This window comes from Moesziomyces antarcticus (genome assembly GCF_000747765.1).
Source record: "Moesziomyces antarcticus DNA, scaffold: scaffold_v10011, strain JCM 10317, whole genome shotgun sequence".
NCBI classification, from domain to species: Eukaryota; Fungi; Basidiomycota; class Ustilaginomycetes; order Ustilaginales; family Ustilaginaceae; genus Moesziomyces; species Moesziomyces antarcticus.
In genome coordinates this window covers 25,440-46,710 of record NW_014638999.1, presented here as the reverse complement: position 1 = coordinate 46,710, position 21,271 = coordinate 25,440, and the positions used below count along the sequence as shown (strand labels likewise).

The 21,271-nt window shown below is 61.3% G+C and overlaps 7 protein-coding genes across 7 annotated transcripts; 4 read left to right on the top strand and 3 right to left on the bottom strand.

Annotated features, from left to right (window-relative positions):
- Window positions 1–128: 128 nt before the first annotated feature.
- PAN0_011d4181 (cytoplasm protein) lies at window positions 129–1,853 on the top strand (the record flags this gene model as incomplete). Its single annotated transcript, XM_014800151.1, has 1 exon — window positions 129–1,853. One exon carries the CDS (start codon window positions 129–131, stop codon window positions 1,851–1,853), a length of 1,725 nt encoding a protein of 574 aa, XP_014655637.1.
- A 321-nt stretch (window positions 1,854–2,174) lies between these two features.
- Window positions 2,175–4,132, top strand: PAN0_011d4180 (Williams-Beuren syndrome chromosomal region 16 protein-like; the record flags this gene model as incomplete). Its single annotated transcript, XM_014800150.1, has 2 exons — window positions 2,175–3,740; window positions 3,851–4,132. 2 exons carry the CDS (start codon window positions 2,175–2,177, stop codon window positions 4,130–4,132), a joined length of 1,848 nt encoding a protein of 615 aa, XP_014655636.1.
- Window positions 4,133–4,737: 605 nt separating this feature from the next.
- Window positions 4,738–8,428, bottom strand: PAN0_011c4179 (uncharacterized protein; the record flags this gene model as incomplete). Its single annotated transcript, XM_014800149.1, has 3 exons — window positions 4,738–7,855; window positions 7,931–8,041; window positions 8,109–8,428. The coding sequence occupies 3 exons, from the start codon at window positions 8,426–8,428 to the stop codon at window positions 4,738–4,740; spliced, it is 3,549 nt and encodes a 1,182-aa protein (XP_014655635.1).
- A 264-nt stretch (window positions 8,429–8,692) lies between these two features.
- PAN0_011c4178 (uncharacterized protein) lies at window positions 8,693–10,435 on the bottom strand (the record flags this gene model as incomplete). Its single annotated transcript, XM_014800148.1, has 1 exon — window positions 8,693–10,435. The coding sequence occupies one exon, from the start codon at window positions 10,433–10,435 to the stop codon at window positions 8,693–8,695; it is 1,743 nt and encodes a 580-aa protein (XP_014655634.1).
- A 693-nt stretch (window positions 10,436–11,128) lies between these two features.
- Window positions 11,129–14,389, top strand: PAN0_011d4177 (uncharacterized protein; the record flags this gene model as incomplete). The annotated part of the gene is made up of 1 exon (XM_014800147.1): window positions 11,129–14,389. One exon carries the CDS (start codon window positions 11,129–11,131, stop codon window positions 14,387–14,389), a length of 3,261 nt encoding a protein of 1,086 aa, XP_014655633.1.
- Window positions 14,390–15,803: 1,414 nt separating this feature from the next.
- On the bottom strand, window positions 15,804–16,781 carry PAN0_011c4176 (uncharacterized protein; the record flags this gene model as incomplete). The annotated part of the gene is made up of 1 exon (XM_014800146.1): window positions 15,804–16,781. The coding sequence occupies one exon, from the start codon at window positions 16,779–16,781 to the stop codon at window positions 15,804–15,806; it is 978 nt and encodes a 325-aa protein (XP_014655632.1).
- A 687-nt stretch (window positions 16,782–17,468) lies between these two features.
- Window positions 17,469–21,234, top strand: PAN0_011d4175 (3 tRNA processing endoribonuclease; the record flags this gene model as incomplete). Its single annotated transcript, XM_014800145.1, has 2 exons — window positions 17,469–20,709; window positions 20,822–21,234. The coding sequence occupies 2 exons, from the start codon at window positions 17,469–17,471 to the stop codon at window positions 21,232–21,234; spliced, it is 3,654 nt and encodes a 1,217-aa protein (XP_014655631.1).
- Between the last annotated feature and the right edge of the window lie 37 nt (window positions 21,235–21,271).

Below are 21,271 nucleotides of genomic sequence, written 5' to 3'. Positions count from 1 at the left end.
CTGCAACTATTTTTTTTTTGGAGAAAAAATGCTCGAGCGCTGAGTGAGTTGTGGCAGGAGCTGCTGCTGCTGCTGCTGCTGCTGCTGCTGTCGGCCGCGCTCGCTCACTCTCAGGGTCGCAGGCTCAGATGGGCTCCACCTCATCCTGGTCAACGCAGCACGGATCCCGCTCTCGTTCTTCTTCTCCACCCATCACCACCACCACCACCATCACCACCACCGCCTTCACCGCCGTCTCCTTCTTCACCCGCACCACCTCCGACACCACCTGCGCCACCCCACCGTCCGCCACCTCGCGACCTCGACCTCCAACACCCACCCTCGACCTCATTCGCATCCCTCTCGTCCCTTTTACCTCCAACACACCTCTGCCGTCGCCTCATCCGCACACGCTTCACACCCACCACCACCTTCTCCTTCTCTTCACACGCAAGCACAATGTCCGCCGCTCCCGTTGCTGGTACGTAGGCCCCTCCACATTCGCACTCTTCTCTCTCCAAACGACGATACTGACCTCTCCCGCGTCCTGCTTTGTGATCTTGACAGAGAACAAGCCCGAGGCTGTCGCCGCTTCCCCCGAGGCCGGCAACGCTGCCGCTGCCACCTCCCCCGCTGCCGCGCCCGCCGCTGACGCCGCTGCTCCCGCCGACGACTCCGCCGAGGCTGTTGCCGCCGACCCCAACGCCACCCTCCTCGTCCGCGCGCTCGTCTCCACCAAGGAGGCCGGCATCATCATCGGCAAGGGTGGCGCCAACGTCGCAGAGCTCCGCGAGCAGACCGGCGTCAAGGCCGGCGTCTCCAAGGTCGTCCCCGGCGTCCACGACCGCGTGCTCTCCGTCACCGGCACGCTCCAGGGCATCTCGGACGCCTTTGCGCTCATCGCCAAGACCATCCTCGAGAACCCGCTGAGCGCTGCCGCCGCTCCCGTCAACGCAGACGGCTCCCCCGCCGCCGCCGCCGCCGACGCCGCCGCCCAGTCCACCTCGGTGCGTCTGCTCATCTCGCACAACTTCATGGGCACCGTGATCGGCCGTCAGGGCCTCAAGATCAAGCACATCCAGGACCTCTCGGGCGCGCGCATGGTCGCCTCCAAGGAGATGCTGCCCCAGTCCACCGAGCGCGTCGTCGAGGTGCAGGGCTCCGTCGACGCCATCCGCGTCGCCATCCTCGAGATCGCAAAGTGCCTCGCCGAGGACTGGGACCGCTCCAACAACGTCGTCCACTACCAGCCCGGCCAGGCCGACGGCCCGGGCATCCTCGCCGCCGGCGGCATGGGTGGCCTCCAGCAGCAGGGCTCGCGTCGCCAGGGCGGGCCCGCCTACCTCGCCGGCGCCATGGGCAACCTCAACCTCAACGCCAACGCCGCCGCCACCCCGGCTGCGTTTGGCTCCAACAACCGCCGCACGGACGCGTCCAACCCGCGCCGCACCGATCCCAACGCCGTAGTCACCCCGGGCGGTGGCCTTGTGGCGGGCGCTACCACCAACTCGGCCACGGCGGGCGAGCCCAATGCGTCGGCTCCGCCGCTCGTCGACGCGGCCAACCTGCGCACGCAGAACATCTCGATCCCCTCGGACATGGTCGGATGCATCATCGGCAAGGGCGGCTCCAAGATCACCGAGATCCGCCGTCTGAGCGGCTCGAGGATCAGCATTGCCAAGGTGCCGCACGACGAGACGGGCGAGAGGATGTTCACCATCCAGGGCACGCCCGAGGCCAATGAGAAGGCGCTCTTCCTCCTCTACAACCAGCTCGAGACCGAAAAGGAGCGTCGCCAGAAGCAGGGCACCAACGGCGCCGCCGACGAGGATACCCAGGCCACCAACGCCGCCGCGCCCGCCACCAGCGCCTGAGCCAGCCCTCCTCCCCCTTTCCGCCCCCAAAAAAAAACGGCAAAAAGTGGCCATAGCTTGCCGAAGCCCACTTTGCCGACGATCCAACTTGATGCAATGCGCATGTGCGTTGCTTTTCTCACTGTCTGTGCTCTAGTTCTGCGCGTGGTTCGAGGTCGTCAGAGTGTTGAGTGCAAGAATTCGGAAGTCGGAAGATGGAGCCGCCGAGGTGGAGGCTTTTTTGGATGCTGCGCTTTTGCGGCATGCTTCTTGCCTTGCTTGCTTGCCTTGATCCACAGCGCAGACGGTTTGCCTTGCACTTCCTTCCTCTGTGGGGTCAGGATGGTGCCACGAATACCCGGCACCTTGCGGGGACTCTCCACATCTGCAAAGGTGCATCTCCAGCATGTGTTGTACTTTGGCGATGTGTTGGGGTACAACTCTGTGCAGCGCTTCGCCAAGCTCCCTCGCGCATGGATCGACGCCGTCGGTGCATCGGCCGACATCGACCATGGTGTTGCATTCACCCATGCGGCCGGGTCACCCACACACTCGATGCTATCCTACACGCTCCTCGACACTTCACTCAATCCGGGGCCTCGACGACAAGCGACACTTGACCCAACAACCAACGCAGCGGCAGAGGAGGCAGTGGAGGAGGGGGAGGTGATTGGGGAGGAACCAAGACGCAGGATTGCGCAGAGCAAGGTGTTTGCACTCGGACGCAACACGCATGCGCAACTAGGGCTGGGATTCGCATCACAGGAGGCTACGCGTGGCATGGTGACCGGCGACATTGCCGGCAAAGGCGGGATCACCCACGTTGCGGCCGGAACGGGGTTCAGCTTTGTTGTCGCCGCTGATGAAGGCGAGTCGAACGTGTACGGATTTGGAAACGACACGCTTGGTCAACTGGGCTCTTGTACCCAAATGGAGGAGCGAAGGACGGATGCATACGATGTATCAACGCGACTCGAGGCGTCGGATGCGCCGCAGCTGCGGTTACTTCCACTGCCCAAACGAATCCCACTCGATGGGTGGAGCGTCCGCAGCATTGCCACCGGTATCGACCACACCCTCCTCCTAGTCGAACGCAACGTCGCCGGACACCTTGTCCAGGAAGTCCTCAGCACAGGTCTCAACACTGATGGTCAACTTGGCGTTACACCCGCCGACCGCGCGGATGCGGTTCCTATCCAACCGCTCATCTCACGCACCTTCACCCGCGTGCCCCTCTCGCTTCCCGCGGAGGAGATGGTGGCGGTGGTTTGTGGGGCCGATACGTCCTACGTCCTACTGCGCAACGGCGACTTGTACGCATGGGGCAACTCGGAATACGCCCAAACACTCGCTGGCACTCACGATCGCATCACCCACCCCACGCACATCTCTAACCCTCTTATCGACGCATACACCTCCGCCGACCTTCCCTTCAACGCCCATGCCCCACCTAAGGTAAAGAAGATCGTGGCGGGGGGATCGTTTGCGGTGCTACTTGACACGCACCACCGCGTTTGGACAGTCGGCTACGGTGTAGGCAACCTCACCTCTGCGGAAAAGCTGACTTTGGTGGAAGGGTTGCCACAGGGGAGGGTGGAGGATATCTGGGCTGGGCTGGAGTACGTTCTAGCCACCACGCGCGAAGAAGATGGTCAACTCAAGGTGTGGGTGTGGGGGGTTTTGCCGCGCAGTATTGCGACTGTACCAGTGACGACGCCAATGCAGGTCCCCTTTGCGGTGCCAAAGTCCCCCAGGCAGCAGTATCTCGATGAAAACCCGACCCTCAAGAATGGCAGCGAAGAGGAAATGGATGGCGGAAAGGTCGGGGTCATAGCGGCTGCGTGCACTAGAGATCACGTCATTGTGGTGATGGACGATGGTATGGGTGAGGATGTTTGGGCAGAGTGCGTACAGCCTCCCCGCGACAAGGGAACAGACGTTGTGTAGCGTTGGCCATCCCGCTCGCCAGCCAGGAACAACATCATGTCGTTCAGTCCAGCAACCCCCTCGCAATGCAGCACCTCGTTCCAGCCCAGCACATACGTACGATCAACCCGCGAGAAGGGAACAAACCTCCTGTAACGTCCATCATCTCCCTCGCCATCCAGCAACAGCATCTCGTTCGATTCATCAATCCAGCATCCCGCTCGCCTTTCCCGTTCCTGCTCGCCACGCAGCTCCAACGTGATGCCGTGGAGTCCACCATGCCGCTCGCCGTTCATCGATGCCGCTCGCCAAACAGATCCAAATATGATGTCGTTCAGTCCAGCATCCCGCTCGCAAGCCAGCACCTCGTTTAATCCCAGCACTTCTTTTCGCGCCAGCACCGTCATGGGGGCGGTCACTCCGATGCGCGCGATCATGGAGGCGTCCCTCGACGTAGGATGCAGAGGTCATTGCCATCTTTTCCACGGGCCCCGGGACACGCCTTGTGTATCGTTCAGCATCTCGTCTTCCAGCACCACCATGATCTCGTTCAGCTCGCCACTTTTCTCTCTCCAGCACCATCGTGGGGAACCAAATTTACATTGGAACGGGAATTTACAATGCGCGCGATCGTTGAACCAGCTTTGCGATGTCGCAGGAGGCACCTGCAATGCTTGCAATGGTCGCACTGGCCCTCGATGCGGGATGAGGCACTTACAATGCGCGTGATCGTCGGACGAATCTTGGGTGACGGAGGAGGAGGACATTGCGATGGATGTCACCGCTCCGACTGCGTGATCGTGCGATGAGCCCTCGGTGTCGAAGAAGAAGCCTACAATGCTTGCGATGATGCGAGTAACCTTCGATGTCGGGAGCGGCACCTAGAATGCTTGCGATGCTGGATAGCCGCCGCTTTGTGATGGCTGAGGTTGACATTGCGATGGATGCCATCGCTCCCGACGACGTGCGATGACAAAAGCTAGTCCTCGACGTCGGACGACGAGGGCAGCGAGATGATGTCGGTCCAGCCCTCCGGCGTCGGGCTGGCGTCCGCGTCCGAGTCTCGACCCGCCGTGCGGCCCGATGAAGACGGCATACGGCCCGACGAAGACGGCTTGCGCCGCTGCTCCGAGCCGCTCGCATCCGCACGCGATCGCTTCGTCGGCGTCATCTTGATTCCCAGCGAGGCTTGCGGCAGCCGCTCCGGCGTCGGCGTCGGCGTGGGCGTCGGCGAGGGCGACCGCTCGTTCGCGAAGGCCTCCAGTTCCAGCATCTTCGTCCTGTTCTTGCGGTGGGTATGAGTCGACTCCCTGCTTGGTCCCGGCGCCGGCCAGGGTGACGTGCTCATAGGTCCGTCGAGCTCCACCTGGAGCGCCTGCAGCTCGGCGACAGCAGCGTTGAGACCCTCGACGCGCTGGCCAAGCGCACTGGTGTACTCGTTGCGCTCGCGCCTCGGGCGATCCGCCTCGTAAAAGTATCGTTGATAGAGCTCCTCTTCGCTCCGGTTGGCACGAATGACGGCAAGCGCCTCGCTGCGCAGCGTCGAATGTAGGGTCTCCATGATGGTCGTCGGGATCCGGATGCACTCCTTGGTGACCTCGAGCGCAAAGAAGTTGAAATCGGCGCGCAGCTCAGCCATGAGCCGCAGCATGCCTTCTTCCTCGGATCCGATCATGAGACGATGAACAAGCAGGAGCTGCGGCAGCATCGGGATCGATCCGCCCGCGCCATTGTCGCTCGCCGCTGCTGCGGCCGTGCCCTTCGGCTTTCTCTCCTTCTTGGGCGTCGCGGGGGGAGAAGCCGGATCAAGCGCGTCATCCGCCATCTCGGGCGTCGCTCGAGCCTCAGGCTTGCCTGTAGTGTCTGCCGGCACCATGCCACACCTGATGGCCGACGTGACGACCTTAGTTGCGTTGCTGACAAAGTCTTTGTGGATGCCTTCGGCGGCGCGTTGTCGAGCCACTAGGCTGGTTCGGATGAGGAGGTATGCCTGCATCTCCTCGTCCACCCACTGCTTGTACTTGCTGACCATGTCCTCGCCCATGTTGATGCCTGCGCTTCCTTGCCCAATCAACGCATGTGCCTTTACGCGATCCGCCAGTCCCTGCATCTCGCTATCGAGGCGCGATTGCACGTATCCGCTGGCGATCTTGACGACATCCTCGCAGAGGTGTGGATACTTGGTTTGAAACTTTGTACCAATGGCTCTGTGGACGAGCTCACCAAGACGGTCCTTGCATCGGCGATGGTGTTCCTGTACTACGGATCGGAACCTTGCCTGTAGCAACGTGTGCGTGTTGGTGAGGTGCGTGATTGGTGCGGCCATGTGATTGATGTGTGGGTTTGAGGCGAGCGCATTGGTGATGTCATCAAGCGTTTCTCTCTTCTTCTTGAGCTTTGAGCGACGGACGAGTTGGCGGCTTGAGGTTCCAGGCTCAGCCGTAGGCTCAGTTGATGGCGAGCGGATCCGGAACTGGCCCTTATCATCGTCACCAAAGTCGTTGTCGGCAGCGCCCAACCAGTAGCTCGGGCCGACGTCGTGGCCAAGGATGGCCTCGAATGACCAAGGTCGCGGCTCGTACGAGCGGAGAACTGCGGCCTCTGCAGCTTCCGTGGCAGTGAGCGGCACATACTTTGGCGCCAGGGCCATCAGGTGCAGGCGGAGGTAGGGGACGAGGTGCTTTGCGATCTCGCTTGAGAGTATTCGCAGCTGCTCGTTTAGGCCATTGATGGCATCAATGAGCTCGATAATGACGTCAAAGCTGCGGACGCGTGAACCATACAAATCGACGTCGGTGTCCAGGAACTTGCCCAATACCAGGGACTGATAGCTGGTGGTCGGGTTCGTGGCTGCGATGGCGTCGTAGGCAGCCTTGTGCTGTGCCGCTGCGGACTGGAGCCTCGAGATGATGGACGGCAGCGTGGCTTTGATGGCGTTAAGCAGAAGTCGGCTGAGGCGCAGGTACAGGGTCTGCAAGCCACAGCATTCTTCGATGAAGCCGTGATCCGAGTCCAGCATGGCGACAGTCTTGTACCAGGGGGATGCACGGTCTTTGTCCTTGAAGAAGGTGTTCTCGAGGCCTCCGACGTCATCGCGACTCTCGTGCTGGGCGGGGCAGCGAACGACATGCCAGCCATGCTTGAGGTAGTGTTTGCCGTTGCGATGTCCCGATAGCGACTCGTTGATTACCTTTGACCACTGTCGCTCTGCACCGGAGGGCATGCGATCGGGCATGGTGAGCACGCCGATGGTGCGATCGCCCTGAGCGTCTGCGGTCTTGACGAGAGAGAAGGCGTTTTGATGCGCGATGTCCATGGCGAATGAGGCGGTGAGAACAATGATGGTGTTCTCGTCCGAGATGTCGCGGAACACCATATTTCGGATGGCGGTGACGTCCTTTGCGTGGCCCTCGGAGATGAGGCCGGGGAGGTCCGTGAAGCGCAGCGGCTCGGCATCGGGGGCGCGGACGGAGAGGGACAGCCTAGCGCCCTTTGGGAAGAACGTCGGCAGGGCATCCGAGTCCTCAGCTTCGTCGAGCTCGTCCTCGGAGAGAAGGTCGTACTTGTTGCCGATGATGACGGGGCTGAGGCCATGTGGCGACGAAGAAGGCACGGGGAGGCTGGCGAGATCGCGCACGGCAAGGGTAGCTCGACGGAGTCGGTCGGCGACATGATCCGGATGCTGGATGACGTCTCCGAACTGCACCTGGGTGTGATCCTGGTGTGATGCCGGCAGGAGGATGTGCACTGTGGCTGACCACTTGGTGCCTGCGTCGCTCGAAGTGATGGTGACGTCGAGGGGGCCTCGAGTGCACGTACCCTGAGAACGAGGCAGTGACACGCCGGCCAAGCATTCGACCAGCGAGGTCTTGCCGGTGCTCTGGCCCCCGACGAGGACGAGCCTTGGGATGGTGACGGTGCTGTTTGCAACTGTAGACGGGGTCGGCGACGGAGATCGGCCATCGGTTTGCGGCTGCAACGACGCAGGCACAGGGACTGGAGCGACGAGAGCGTCTACCTGCTGACACAGCTGTGTCAGGCGACGAACGACCGCGCCATAGTCTGCGCCGGGCGGCGAGCGCATGGTAGGCGGGAAGCTGGGACGTCAACGAAACATTGCAGGTCAGCTGGCTGCACGACGATAGCGAGAAAGCAACGAGGGTTGAACATACGAGGTGATGTTGATGAGTAGGGTTGATGTCGGGTTGATGGCGGGTTGATGGCGAGTTGATGGCGGGTTGATGGTGGCGACGGTGGTGGTGGTGGATGTACGAGGCTGGTAGCTGGAACGAGAGTTTTGGTGGTCAATGAGCCGATCGATCAAGAATGGAAATGCTACGTCCGGCGAACTTACGATTGAGGTCGGTGATTTCGATGGTGGCGATGTAGTTGATGATGTGGATGAAGGCGGTGTCGGTGAGGGTGGCGGTGCTGATGATGGCGGTGGCGATGAAGGTGAAGATGTGGATAACGGTGGTGTCGGTGAGGGCCAAGGTGCTGATGATGGCGGCGGCGATGACGTGGTATGGATGCTGGTGATGTTGTATGTAATCTGGCGATCGTGTTGAGGACGGATTACGAAGTCGGGAGGATAGACGGTGCGAGAGGTTGTTGGAAGGGGGGCGGGAGTCGGAGCGGGTCAAGGGTGACAGGCGGAGTGGTTCAATCATCGAGGTGCGGGTGCGGGTGCGGGTGCGGAACGACGCAGCGGACAAGAGCAAAGGCGGCCACGACAAAGCGAACAGGATGCGTTGTGGCCTGAGCGTCCGGCTGAGCGTCCGAGTAAGGTCGTGTGATGCCGAAAGGGGACGGAGCTGAGTCGAGTGTGGCGATTAGGGCTGTGACACATGAGAGTTGGACAAGAGGAATGGCTAGGATGGCATTTAGGTTTAGAGTACAAGCGGGGCGTATCGCGCGCTGATGCGGATGCTCGACTATGGAAAGGTGCCGTGGGCCAACGGATTGGTTGAAGGGTCCGAGGCAGCAGCGGAATGCGGTGGCGCGGAAGCTGATGACGATGCGGAAGGCGAACCACGGTCGAGTTGACGGTTGAGTTGTTCGGCGGTGCGCCACCATTGAAGTGTGACTGAGCGGATGCCGTTTTGAGCCTGTGCCAGGGTGTCTGATGCTGCGTCGCCGCCTTGTGTCTGTACTGCGCGGAGGAGTTGAGCTGCAGAGTCGGTGGTGGAATGTTTGCGCTCCGTCGTTGCGCGCCGGAGTAGATCACGATCATCGAGAACGACGGCTCTTGTTGCGTCGGTGATCTCGGTGAGGTGGAGGATGCTCTGGAGGTTTTGCTGTGTGGCATCCATGTGCTGCATGGTCTGGTGGAAGGTGTCGGGCACGCGTGGCGATGGAAAGAGATAGATGACGACGACGATGGCGAGAAAGGCAACTTGGCGCACGAGATGCAAGTTGGAATGCCAGTGGTTGAGGCGCGCCGATCCGGGAGTGACTTGACCGAGCTCGAACATGATGAGGATCTCGATCGCCATGAGAGCGACGAGGAGCGTGACGGCGGGAGTGCGCCACTTGCTGCGGTCCGCGTCGTCGGATTTGGAGGAGGGCGGCGCGCGAGGATTGCGCGAGAAGAGGCCGGCTGCTTGGCGAATAGCGACGGCGATCGAGTCGTCCGGATGAGCTGTGATGAGCCCGAGAGCCAAGATGCGCCAGGCGTAGGCGGCCAGGAGGAAGGGGAGGGCGTACCAGAAGAAGTCGTTTGCCTTTGTGCAAAAGGTGCAGTCGAGCAGAGGCTTGGGACCGAGGAGGAGGTAGATGCGCCTTGCCTCGTAGCTGGATAGGCGAGCGATGAGCGCCTGAAGTTCTTGCTGCTTGGGCAGGGTGTGGAATCCGATCGGGAGGAGCGAAGGCGCTGCGTCTATGAGGCTGCGGAGGGTGGTGGTGGGGATGGTGATGGGCGCGCTGTAGGCGAGGAAGAGGTCGGGCGTGTATCCGCCCCTGAGCGCCTGGATGTGGAAGGGCGGGCGGTCGACGTCGTCATGGCTGCTCGCTCGATACACGCTGGGTGCGGTGTAGAGGGTGTAGATGGACCTGCGCAGGTTGTGGACGGCCTGGACTGGGATGAAGATGTCTACGCCGTATTGGACCGGGACGAGGTTGGCGAGCGATACGAGCACCAAGGCGAGTGTTGCGATCGTGACGGTGGTGGAGAAGGGCGTAGCGAAGGGAGCCAATCGCGCTTTCGAGGCAGACCTTGAGGATGATGGAGAAGGAGGCGGTGCGTGAGTTGCGGATCGTGCCGAACCAAACAGGCGCTGTGATTGTCGAAAGAGTGGCGGCACCAGAGCCACGGCGAGCACCAAATAGGCGGTCAAGTCGGCCATCGTGAGCGTCGTGAGCGTCTTGAGCGTCGGGTGGCGTGGGAGAAGGTCGTCGCCAAGCGCAGCCGATGGTGGGGATGCCGAGTGTTGCTCTCGGGCGGGCCGAAGTCCTACTTCACACGCTTGCGGCTGGCGACTCAGCACACTGTGACTCTGGCGCCGTGACTTTTTGAAAGCGTTTAAGCTCGCGGGTGCGGCTGCGGACGGACCTTCCGAAATCCGGGCAGCAGCAGCGCGTCCAAATTGGACCCTGAAGCATCTGCTGGAAAGCGCGCCTCCGCCGAGTCCCGAAGAGGCAGGGCGAGCGGCGGATGTTGCGAAATCGACATGGCACATCCGATATGACCATCACCATCATGCGGACGCCATCCCTCTCGCAATCACTCATGCGCTGCACCTGAATACTTCCGAGCCTCGTCGGTCTGAACCCGACTTGGCTGCAGCGCTGTCTCACATGCAACTCTATGCGGCCGAGCTTCTCTATCCGCTCTTAGCTCTCAGCCACCTCGCCACCGTGACTTGGCTTCGGGCCCTCTCCGCACTCGACCATGCAGCACTCCAGTAGATTCTATCTCGACGTTCTGCCCTTTGCTGCCCTGAACTGACTAACGACCCTCGGTTGAGTGCTCTCCCACTCTCTCTCGACTGAGCTTGGCGCTCACTCCGACCCGTCCCTGATGAGCCTCGACGGAACAGCCGACGCTGCTGAGGTGCTCAGCTCTCCGCTCCGAGGATGAGCTTCATTCTGCGATGATCCGATCGACTGAGCTGAATCCATCATATCGATCAAAGTTGCTTTTCCCTTCTTCCTTTCTTTCCTCTTCCTTCATCCAAGGCCCGGCGCCTTTCATCACCGTTTCTTTTTTTTCTCTTTCGTCGTCGTTCTTTCTCTATTCACTTCTCGCCTTTGATTCTACGGGACAGAGTCCCTGCACATTACCATACCTTTCCTTTCAGCATTCCTTTCATCGCATTTGCAAAGCTACACGGCTTCGGGAAAGTCGTCGGAGTTCCACACCCTATACGATCATGCCGCGATTCACACCAGATCCGTCCACGCGCTATCGTCGGCCGGCGAAGGCTGCGTCCAAGTCCAAGTCCAAGACGAAGAAAAAGAAGATGGATGCTCCTCGTCCTGGCTCCTCATCCAAGGACAAGTCCAGGCAGCCCCTACCCAAGGAGGTCAACGCGCCTCACCAGCCCACACACTCGTCCAAAGGCAAGCAAAAGGAGGTCCATTCCGATGGCACTCGCTCCTCCTCATCCCAACACCTCCAAGCGAGAGCGCAAGTACCCGACGCTGCGTCTGTACCGCCATTGTTCGCCTCGAGCTTCTCCTCGTCGGTCTCGGCTGTGCCCTCTCCCACCGCAACCACGACCGCAGTCTCCAATCCCATCGCCGACATCCGTCACAACACTCCCCTTCAGATCTGCATCGTCATCGGCGCCGTCGTCATCACAGCAACGCTCTCCGTCGGCCTCGCCTGGATTCTCCGCATGGTGTGCTGCTCATCCGAGCGAAAGGCAAGGCGACGCCGGAAACTCGACCGCTCCACCTGGAGCCCCTCGGCCCTCGCCTCGGCCAAGGCGGATGCCGAAAAGTCGGGCGAACGCCTCTCATTCGACAGCGTCACCGTCACAGGCGACGACCAAGATCTAGAGCGCAAGGACGCCAAGATCGACGCCCTCTTCGCCGACGCCACCAACGACGGCCATCTCGGCGAATCGATGCCCGTGCTCGCCTACACCGACGCCCTAGCCAACAAGCCCGACGCCCTAGCCAACAAGCCCGACGCTCCCAAGAGCACATGGAACGGCAAAGGATGGACCCTCTTCGATCCCCCCGTCGACAGCGTCCAGCCGCCCCCGCCAGCAGCTGTCAACCCTACCAGCCAAGCCGCTGGCGGCGGCAACTATGGCGCCGCCAGACAGGAGTTCGCCGACTGCGACGTTGGCGGATTCACCTGGCCCGCCTCCGTCAACCGACAGCCCAGCTTCATCGAGAGACTCGTCCAGAGACACCACCAATCCTCCGAGCTTCCCACCGCCGCGCCTCTCCCTTACCCCTTCCAGCCAAAGCCGCCGCAGCCAGCCTCGCGCATGGCGAGCTTGGGTGGAGCTGCCAATCGTGCCGTCATGAACATGCTTCCCGTCACGCTCCGAAACGCAGCCACCACCGCCTCCAGGCAGAGGGCTACGCGCAAGCGCTACAACGACATGCAGCCCTACCTCGACAGCGACTTTGAAGGCACCATCGGCGGCAAGGACCGCGAGCTGCCCATGGCACGCCGTCTCCGCCGCACCGAGGATCGCTTCGCAGTCGACTACACCACCGAAGAGGAAACCGCCTCGCCTCTCGATGACGCCAACTTGCCCACCGGCCCCGCCGCCGACCATCTGCGATTCCCACGGGTCAATGCGCTCATCGTGCCCGACACCTCGATGGCACTCCTCAGCGCCAACGCTCAGCGGCCCGAGTGTACGCCCGGCCTCGCAGGCGTCGGCGCCGCCTGGTCCAGGCGAGGCTCGCAGCAGTCTGCGCTCGCAGCTCCGTTTGCGCCCGTCGTCATCAAGTCGGCCGCAGCCGCTCAGCACATCCCCAAGATCATCGAGCCCAACCGAGCATCCATGCTGCCTTTCCCCGCCTTGGAGGGCGACAAGCGCACCCGGCTCGTGGGCAGTGTCGGGCGCTGGCTCGGCCAGGTCTCCGAGGCGGGGGAGATCGCCGACCCCTACACTGCGCTCTCGCCTCGCCCCGATCGCAAGCTCACCAAGAACGGCAGCTTGCGCAGCACCTATACCTCGACCACGCTCGCCGACTCGGCGGCATCCAACTCGGAGACCCAGGTGGACGCAACCAGCACCGAAGCCTCGGGCAGGGCCGAGCGCCTGCTCCAGCGTGTGGACGCGGACCAGGCCGAACACGACCGCCAGCAGCGCCGTCTGCTCCGCAAGGCGCGCATGTTTACGCCTGCTGCAAACGCACAATCTGCCCCTGTAGATGCAGACCGAGCTGCCGAGGACCAAACAGCGGCTGCCAACCTCAGCCGCGCTCCGAGCATCCGTCCCCAGTTCTTTGCCACCACCGACCTCAAGAGCTGGCTCGAGCCGAGCAAGGTCTCCACCACGCACGGCTTCAAGGTGCTGGAAGAGCAGGATGCGGCCAGCAGCGTGGCGGCCGATCCCTTTGCGTCCGACGCCGAGTTGCCGCGGGCTGCAACGAGGAAGCTGAACAAGTACGCCTCGTACGACTCGCTGGCCTCGGATGCGCGTGTTCCCAAGGCCAAGCTGCGATCGTCGGGCTCCAAGCAGAATCTGCGCTCGCCCGTGACGGCGACTGCTCGCTCCGGCGCACGTGGCGCCAGCAAGCAGAAGCGCGAGACGCTGCGCTCCATCAACACGCGCCTTGCCAAGAAGGCGAGCCAGGAGGCGCTGCCATCTGCATGCCAGAGCTCCGCTGGCATCACGGTGGTGTCGTCTGTTTTTGACGAGGCGTTTGCAGCTGCCAACGCCAGGACGAGCGCGCCGAAAGCGCCACGTCGATCGACGCAGGCTGCGGAGGAGGCCAAGGCGCGAGCCAAGGCCGAGGCGGATGTGGCGATGCGTGATGCTTGGCGCCGACGCAGGATGCTCTCCATCAGCTCGCGCGGCAGCCAGCGCACTCGCTCGACGCTGCGCACGACCGAGCAGGGCAGTGCTGCGCTCAGCCGCCAGGAGAGCATGCTCTCGGCGCCGAGCATGTACTCGGAGCTCACCGCGCCGTCCGACTACCAGTTCCAAGCGCCGCTGCTTTCCGCCGCCGGAGGGGACGCAGCCCTCGCCGTTTGCGAGGATAAGCTCGACGCTGAAAAGGCAGCCAAGAAGGCAGCCAAGAAGGCAGCCAAGAAGGAGGCCAAGAAGGCGGCCAAGAAGGAGACCAAGCGTGAGCAGAAGCGCGCAGAGCGCCAGCTGGCTCGAAACGCAGCGGCCGAGGCGGAGGCGCGCGCGCTTGCCCAGCAGATGTCGGTGCGCCGCACGATCCGCAAGCAGCGCTCGGCGTCGCTCGGTGCCGTGAGGACGCAGATGGCGCTGGGGAACGCGGCTGCTGATTCGCACGTGCCGGACTCGCCATGGACGTCGAGCGACTCGGACATCAGCGTGCGGCGATGGGGCGAGGCGCGTGGCGAGGACGCCGTGCGGGTGCCTAGTGCCGCTTCCATGGCAGCACGCCGACGATGGGCGCCGCCCCAGCCGCGTGCCATGAGCCACCACTACGGCATGCGCAGCGACGAGCTGCGCGATCTGTGCTAGCCACAGCCTGATTCTTCCGCTTCGGGGGATCTTTACCTGTAGTCTTGTCAGTTTTGCAGATGCGTATTTTCATTTCATCATCACACACTAGCTTCGGAACGTGGCGTGTGGGATAGCCTGATCGATTTGTGAAGGGCTTGGAGGGTTACGGTCTGTCTCTGAAGATCGTGGCGATGACGGCGGATTCCTGCGTCTTTGCGAAGAACCTTGTAAGTTTGCCCTTCTTTCGACTAGAACACTTAGCAACTGATGGTAATTCTCTATCATCCAGAGGGATAGACGGGTAGTTGTTTCAAAATGAGCCAGGTGGACATTGAAAGGTTGGCGTAGGATCATTGCTGGGTGAAAAGCTGCCAGCAATTGGCTGTGTACGTCGTGGTGAAGTTGATCCAAACTTTGGGGAGTATCTAACCTCACTCCTCGTCAGCTTCAATTCTTCATGGCAAAAGGGGGGGGGGGGGGAGTGAGGCTTACTTGGAGAGATACCGGTGTGGATTAGGTCTTGCGTGGCGGTTGAGATTGAGGCGGGGATATTCGTGAAGAATGCTTCGGGAGGAAGGAGTAGGATGCAGCGCAAGGTCGAAGGGGGTAGACTTGGCGGTACGAGGTTTGAAACGCCCGCGAACATGCAGCCGCCTGACGTGCCTCAACTATCGCTGCGTCTTGAACAGGAACCCACCGTCCTTCAACCACCATACAAAGCCAAATCAAAACCCATACAAGTATCGCCCTCATGCTAACGGCAGCTCAATGCGGCTGAGGATTAAGTGTCATCCCACTCGCAAAATCAACGTCCATACATATCCTCACCAGCTAGATATCCATCCAAAAGTCTCCAAGGTGGCGTGACTTTTTCGACTGCCACCCAATCGGAGCACTTCCGTACTGCGGTCGAAAAGTCGACCTTCGATACTGCACCGTCGTGTCACCTGTTCCACCTCGTACGTAGCGTGGCGTGGCGGTGCTTCTTTCCCACGTTTTCCCATCCCCATCCACGGACCCTCCGAAATCCTTGCTTTTCGTCGCTGCACCTTTCACATTCCCAAGCCTCCCAGCTCTCAACCAAACATGTTCCGGCATGTTCCGGATACGAGAGCAGAGCAGACGGTCGCGAAACGACGCCGCGGAAAGAGTGGCGCGTGTTTCCTACGATACAGACTTGACGCTTCGACTCGAAGCGGACGTCGCGCGGGTCGCTGTCGACATCCCAACCACTGCGATGCTCGTTCTTGCAGCGGCGCCCGAAAACCAGTCACAAATCATCACAGAAGAGACGTCCGACGTCGTACCTTCTCACTGCGACACCACTCGAGCTCGGCACGAGTCCTACGTATGTTGTGATGGTCGTTTCCTGCTGAGGACGTTGAGATTGCGATGGCAATGAATGGTGCGATCTCCTCCCGCCATCGTTCATTCAGACGGGGCTGATGTCCTCGCCGTGAAAGGTGCGCAGGAATACTGCGTGTAGATCTTGCGAGAACCGGATGATTTGCGGGTCGTAGAGCGCGCACACCTTGCACTTGCGGAAGAAGAAGATGTTGTCATCGGGCGAGAGCATGGCCGCGTGCTGGGTGTACAGCTTCTGAATGGCGCCAATGACCCTGTATCGCTGGCGAAAGAATGCGGGTACATGCTCGAGGATCTTGTCGGGGCGCAGTTCGGTGCAGAAATCACGACGCAGCAGTTCCGAGAGCTGGCTGATGTCGGAGCGCATCGCCGCGATACGAATTTTGATGGGCGGTCGTGGTAGCCTTTCTTTTCCGTCGGCGGTGACCAGCTTGAACTGCGCGAGTGGATCTGCGGGGATGGGCATTACCTGGTAGTCGAGCAGACAAAAGAGGTCAAGGATCCAGTTGTATTCTTGGTTGTAGTAGACCCAGTTGGGTGCCGTGTGCGAGCGTTCGGTGGAGCGAGGAAGGCACTTAAAGTGGAGCAGAAGCGAGTTGGTGTTGTTGATGAAGAGTTGGCTCTCCAAGATGCGCGCAAAGACGCTGTTGGAGCAGAATTTGTGGTCGACGTCGTCATCCGAAGCGACCCAAGGATCGAGACACTCGCCCTCGCGGAAGACGAAATGGGTGCCGGGTGCGAAGCTGACATGAGGATAGGAATGCGGAGTGACGGTCGCCGGATACGAAGTAGAAATAAGAGGGTTCATAGCGGCGATCGAGGATGGATGGTTGCTTGACGCGAAGATGGGGAGCTGAGAAGGAAAGAGCTGAGCCTGTGTGGCTGAGCTGAGACGGGCGCCCGGGCCCTTTGTTCCGTCACGGGCGCGCGTCTCTGCGTTCTGCGCTCTTGGCCCACGAGATCGCTTCGGAGCGGCCGAGCAGGGCCGAGCGAGAGAAGTGGGCGATGCAAATGAAAGGGCAGCGGCAATGCCTCCCAAGGCCATCCTTGGAAGCGCCGCTGCTGCTGATTCAGACTAACGACGCGGAGCGACTCTGCGCATTGCGTCGGCTGCTCTTTCTATCGTCACGCTATGAATTCGGCTTGGCCCCGAGTCACACCTTTTGCTCAGCCGTGGGAGTGTGATGTGATAGCAAAGTGTGATCAGCCGTTTGACAGCTCTTGATCGTCATTGGCGGCACAGCATCCGAAGCGCTGCCGTTGCTGCGGTGGGGCGGCAAGCCGGATGCTGGCCATCAACGCTTTGCAGAGGGCGGTGAACCTCCACCTCGGCCTGCCCGATTTCACACAGCTGAGCCAAGTCCCGGGAATTTTGGCTTCTGCGGACCCTGGCCGACGCCTTTTTTTCTTCCTGGCGACTCCGCTTCACTTTTTTCTTCTCACAACGCGCAGCAGCACATCTCCACCACCACCATCACCCACTCCTCCTAGCGATGCCACCATCCGTCGGCTTCTCTACCTCGACATAGACCTCATCAACCAACGGCATCGCCTGCCAACGCGCCTCCAACAAAGTGCGCCTTGACAGCGGATGTGGTGGCCACGCCTCTCCTCGCTCGCACCACCGACTCTAGCTACAAGAGCGTCCCCTCCTCCATTGCGCAGCCTTGAGCCTCGCTGGCGCTCCTCCCACCCCTCAGCATCTCTTCGCACCCCACACCAGTATCGAACCATGCTCGTCGATCTCAGAGTCCTTCACGTACCGTCTTCGGACACAAACGTCGTACCCCCGGTCGTGCTCCAGCTCGGCGCAGATCGCTACCTCTTCAACGCCGGCGAGGGCACCTCCAGATCATCTACCCAACGTAAAGCAAACCTCAGCCGCGTCTCCAACATCTTTGTCTCGCGCGTAGGATGGGAGACCATCGGCGGCCTTCCGGGCGTCCTCATGTCCATGGCTGACGGTCAGCGCACCTCCGAAGCGCTCCATGGCCCTCAAGGTCTGCGCTACGCCCTCGCAACGATGCGATCCTACGCAAAGAGAGATATCATGAAGCTCAACATTCACGAAGTTGACGCAACCACTCCCTCGGAAGGCACACATTCACATCCCACTTTCAGCCCCATCTTCAGCGACGACAACCTCGCCATCTACGCCGTCCCGCTCCAACCCACCACAGCGCAGCAAAGGCCAGCAAAGAAGCCCAAGCTTGCCAGCGGTCACTTTTCCGCTCAAGCCTCGCCTGCCACCCTCCAAAAGCTCGAACAGCTCTGGCGCAGGCCTGACTTCTACCCATCGCAGCTCCAACCAGAAGAGGCCCACGCATGGATTCAGCTCGTCTCGGATAGCATCTTCAACGACTCGCTCCTCCGCAAGCGTCAACAGCAGCAAGAATCCGGCTCAAGAGTCGTCTCCTCCATCCAAGACGTCGAGATGGACGATGCCACCTCCCAACTACCCGCCACAACCACCTCATCCAATCCTTCTCGCACTTCGTCAACTTGGCGCCCACCTCTCTCACCAGCATTCGTCATGCGTCCCCTCCCCAAACCTCACGCCGACTCGCGCAACCTGTCCCAAGACCGTCTCGACCCAGCCGAGGGCGGTCAAGCGCCCGTGCTTGCCTACATCTGCCAGGCTCACGAACAGAGGGGCAAGTTTGATCCCGTCAAGGCTACTCAGCTGGGCGTGCCACCAGGTCCTTCCTTCGCCGCTCTCACTAGAGGCGAAGACGTCTCCCTCAAGCGTCCCACCTCTTGGCCCACAATGTCGGCCGACGACAGGCAAAAGTGGATGCAGCATCAGAGAGCCGCTTCCCGCAACGCTGCCTCAAAGGGCAAACCGAAGCCTGCCAAATCCAACGTCAAGCCCAACAACAAGGACACACAGGAGCCCACCCCTGCCGCCTGGAACGACCTCGAAGACGTCCTCGTGCGCTCCACCGACGTCATGGGGGCCTCCCGCGCCGGCGCCGTCGTCTTCCACATCTACCTTCCCTCGGCCGCCTACATCGGCGACCTGCTCAGCAACGACGTCGCCACCGCCTTTGCACCCTACACCGCTGAAGCCAACCGTGACGCCGCCCAGGAGCAGTCGCACACCCCGCACGCCATCGTCCACGCCATCCCCCTGGACGTGCTCTACGACACGCGCTACCAATCCTGGATGCAAAGCTTCGGCCCCGACTGCAACCATATCATTGCAAACGCAGACGTATGCGCCAACAAACTCATGTTCCCTTCCAGCGCCACCATCCCACTCCGTCTCTCCAAACTCGACGACGTCATGTTCAAGGTGCCCCAGTACCAGCTCACGCCCCGACATCCACTGGCCGACCTCTCCGCCACCTTGAATCTCAAGCTCGTGGCGGCCGAGGCAGACCAGATCATTCAGTTGCATCCGCGCGGCGAGCCTCGGATCTACGCCTCGGGCGCCCCGGACTTTGACTTCCAGCTAGACTCGCAGGAAGCAGAAAAGTTCGCCGCTTTCCAAGTCGAGGCCGTCGAGGAAGACGACAAGCAGCTGCAACAACTCGCCAAAGCAAAGGCCAAAAACGCCGCCAACGCCAAGCCCAAACCGCAAAGCAACTCCGACAACGCCGCCACCAACGACGATGGCGCAGCTCGCAGCGTGCGTCTTCGAGAGGCACGCAAGGTTGCATGGCAAGAGTACCTCGACATTGTCAAGAACATCAAGGCGGCAAACCAATACGGCTCGATCAAAGAGCCCGCCACCGCGCCCGAACAAGATGTGCTGGTCACCACATTGGGTACGGGCTCTGCCGCACCGAGCAAGTACCGCAACGTCATCTCGACGCTCATCCAGACGCCCTCCTCGGGAACCATCCTGCTCGACGCCGGAGAGTCCACCTATGGCCTGCTGCGCCGCAAGTTTGGATGTCGCAGAGACGGCACCGCCGCACAAAGCGGCTCGTTGAAGGATCAGGACGTCGACGACATTCTCCGCGACCTGCGAATCCTGTTCATCAGCCACATCCACGCCGATCACCACATTGGCCTCATCCGCTTACTTTTGGAACGCAGGAAGCTGCAGCCAGCCGCTGACAAGCCGCTGTACCTGGTGGCAACTGCATTCGTGCACAGCTATCTCGAGGAGTACGAGCAGATCGAGCGGCTTGGCTTGGACGAGGATGTCATCTTTGTGCTCAACCACCATCTCGACTACAAGACCGGCGTCGATCCAAGCCCTTCAGCCGCCGCAGATGCTGCCACGACGGCCGTCAACGGCCATGGTCGCGACGCACGTGGCCGACGCGAGCACGTTGCACACGTTGAGGGCATCAAAGAGCTGACCGGTCTCTCGCACGTCCACACAGCGCGCGTGGACCACCGTGGCTCGCACTGCTACGGCCTCGTGGTGCGACACGCCACCGAGGGCTGGTCGGTGACCTACTCGGGCGACACGCGACCTGCGCCCGAGCTGATTGCGGCGGGCCGCGACTGCACGCTGCTCATCCACGAGGCGACGCTGGAGGACAGTGAGCTGGAGATGGCCATCGGCAAGGGCCACTCGACGTTTGGCGAGGCGATCCGCGTGGGTCACGAGATGGGCGCGGCCAAGATCCTGCTCACGCACTTTTCGCAGCGGTATCCCAAGATGGCCAGGTCGTCGCTGTTTGCCATGAGCGACAGTGCGCAGGGCAAGCGCGTGCCTATTGCGCTCGCGTTCGATATGGTCACGTATCCGCTCAGCCAGTTCGAGCGCATTCAGAGCTACACGCCTGCCATGGAGGCGCTGTTTGCTGCCGACACCGAGGCAGAGGCCGAGGAGGAGACACCCGAGGCCAACGATGCGGACGGCGACAAGGGCAAGGCGAACGGCAAGGCGAACGGCAGCTCGAGCGCCAAGGGCGTTGCGGTGGCTGCTTCGGTCGGCGTTGCGGCAGCGACCACTGACGAGTCGTCGGACGCCAAGACTGAGACGAAAGACGGCCAAGCGTCGCAACAAGCCAGTATGTAGTCTCGCAACGCACTCGGTGTGCAATGGCAGTATGGTTCAGCCGCTTGTATCGTGCTTCGACTGACGCTTGCTTTTGCTCTTTGTGGTATGGAATTGGTGTGCAGATGCAGTGCAAGGTCGTGACGAGCCGAGTGCAGGCGAAGCGTACGTGCGCAAGGGCCTCAAGCCTACCGAGTGGCGGTACTTGGGGCTTTGCATTTCAGCTGCGCGCGTGTCGGAGGGATCGCTAGCGACGGTGCTGCCGACGTTGGTAGTGGAGTTGGTGCAGCAAGCGCAGACGGGCGCGATGGGCGTCACGGGTGGCGCGTACAATGTGGACGTTCTCTCGACGCATCCTTCGCCGTCAGATGAGGGAGCGGCTTGGCATGCACTGCTGCGAGTCGACGCCCGCCACGCGCACGACCTCGCCACGTCGCTCACGCTGCTGACTGCACCTGCGATCAACGATGTGCGACTCAAACTGCGCGTGGTCGGACCCACAACCACGATCCAAACCACCAACAGTCTACTCAACTGAAGGACAGTAAACAAAGCATATTTACACTGCGTATTGC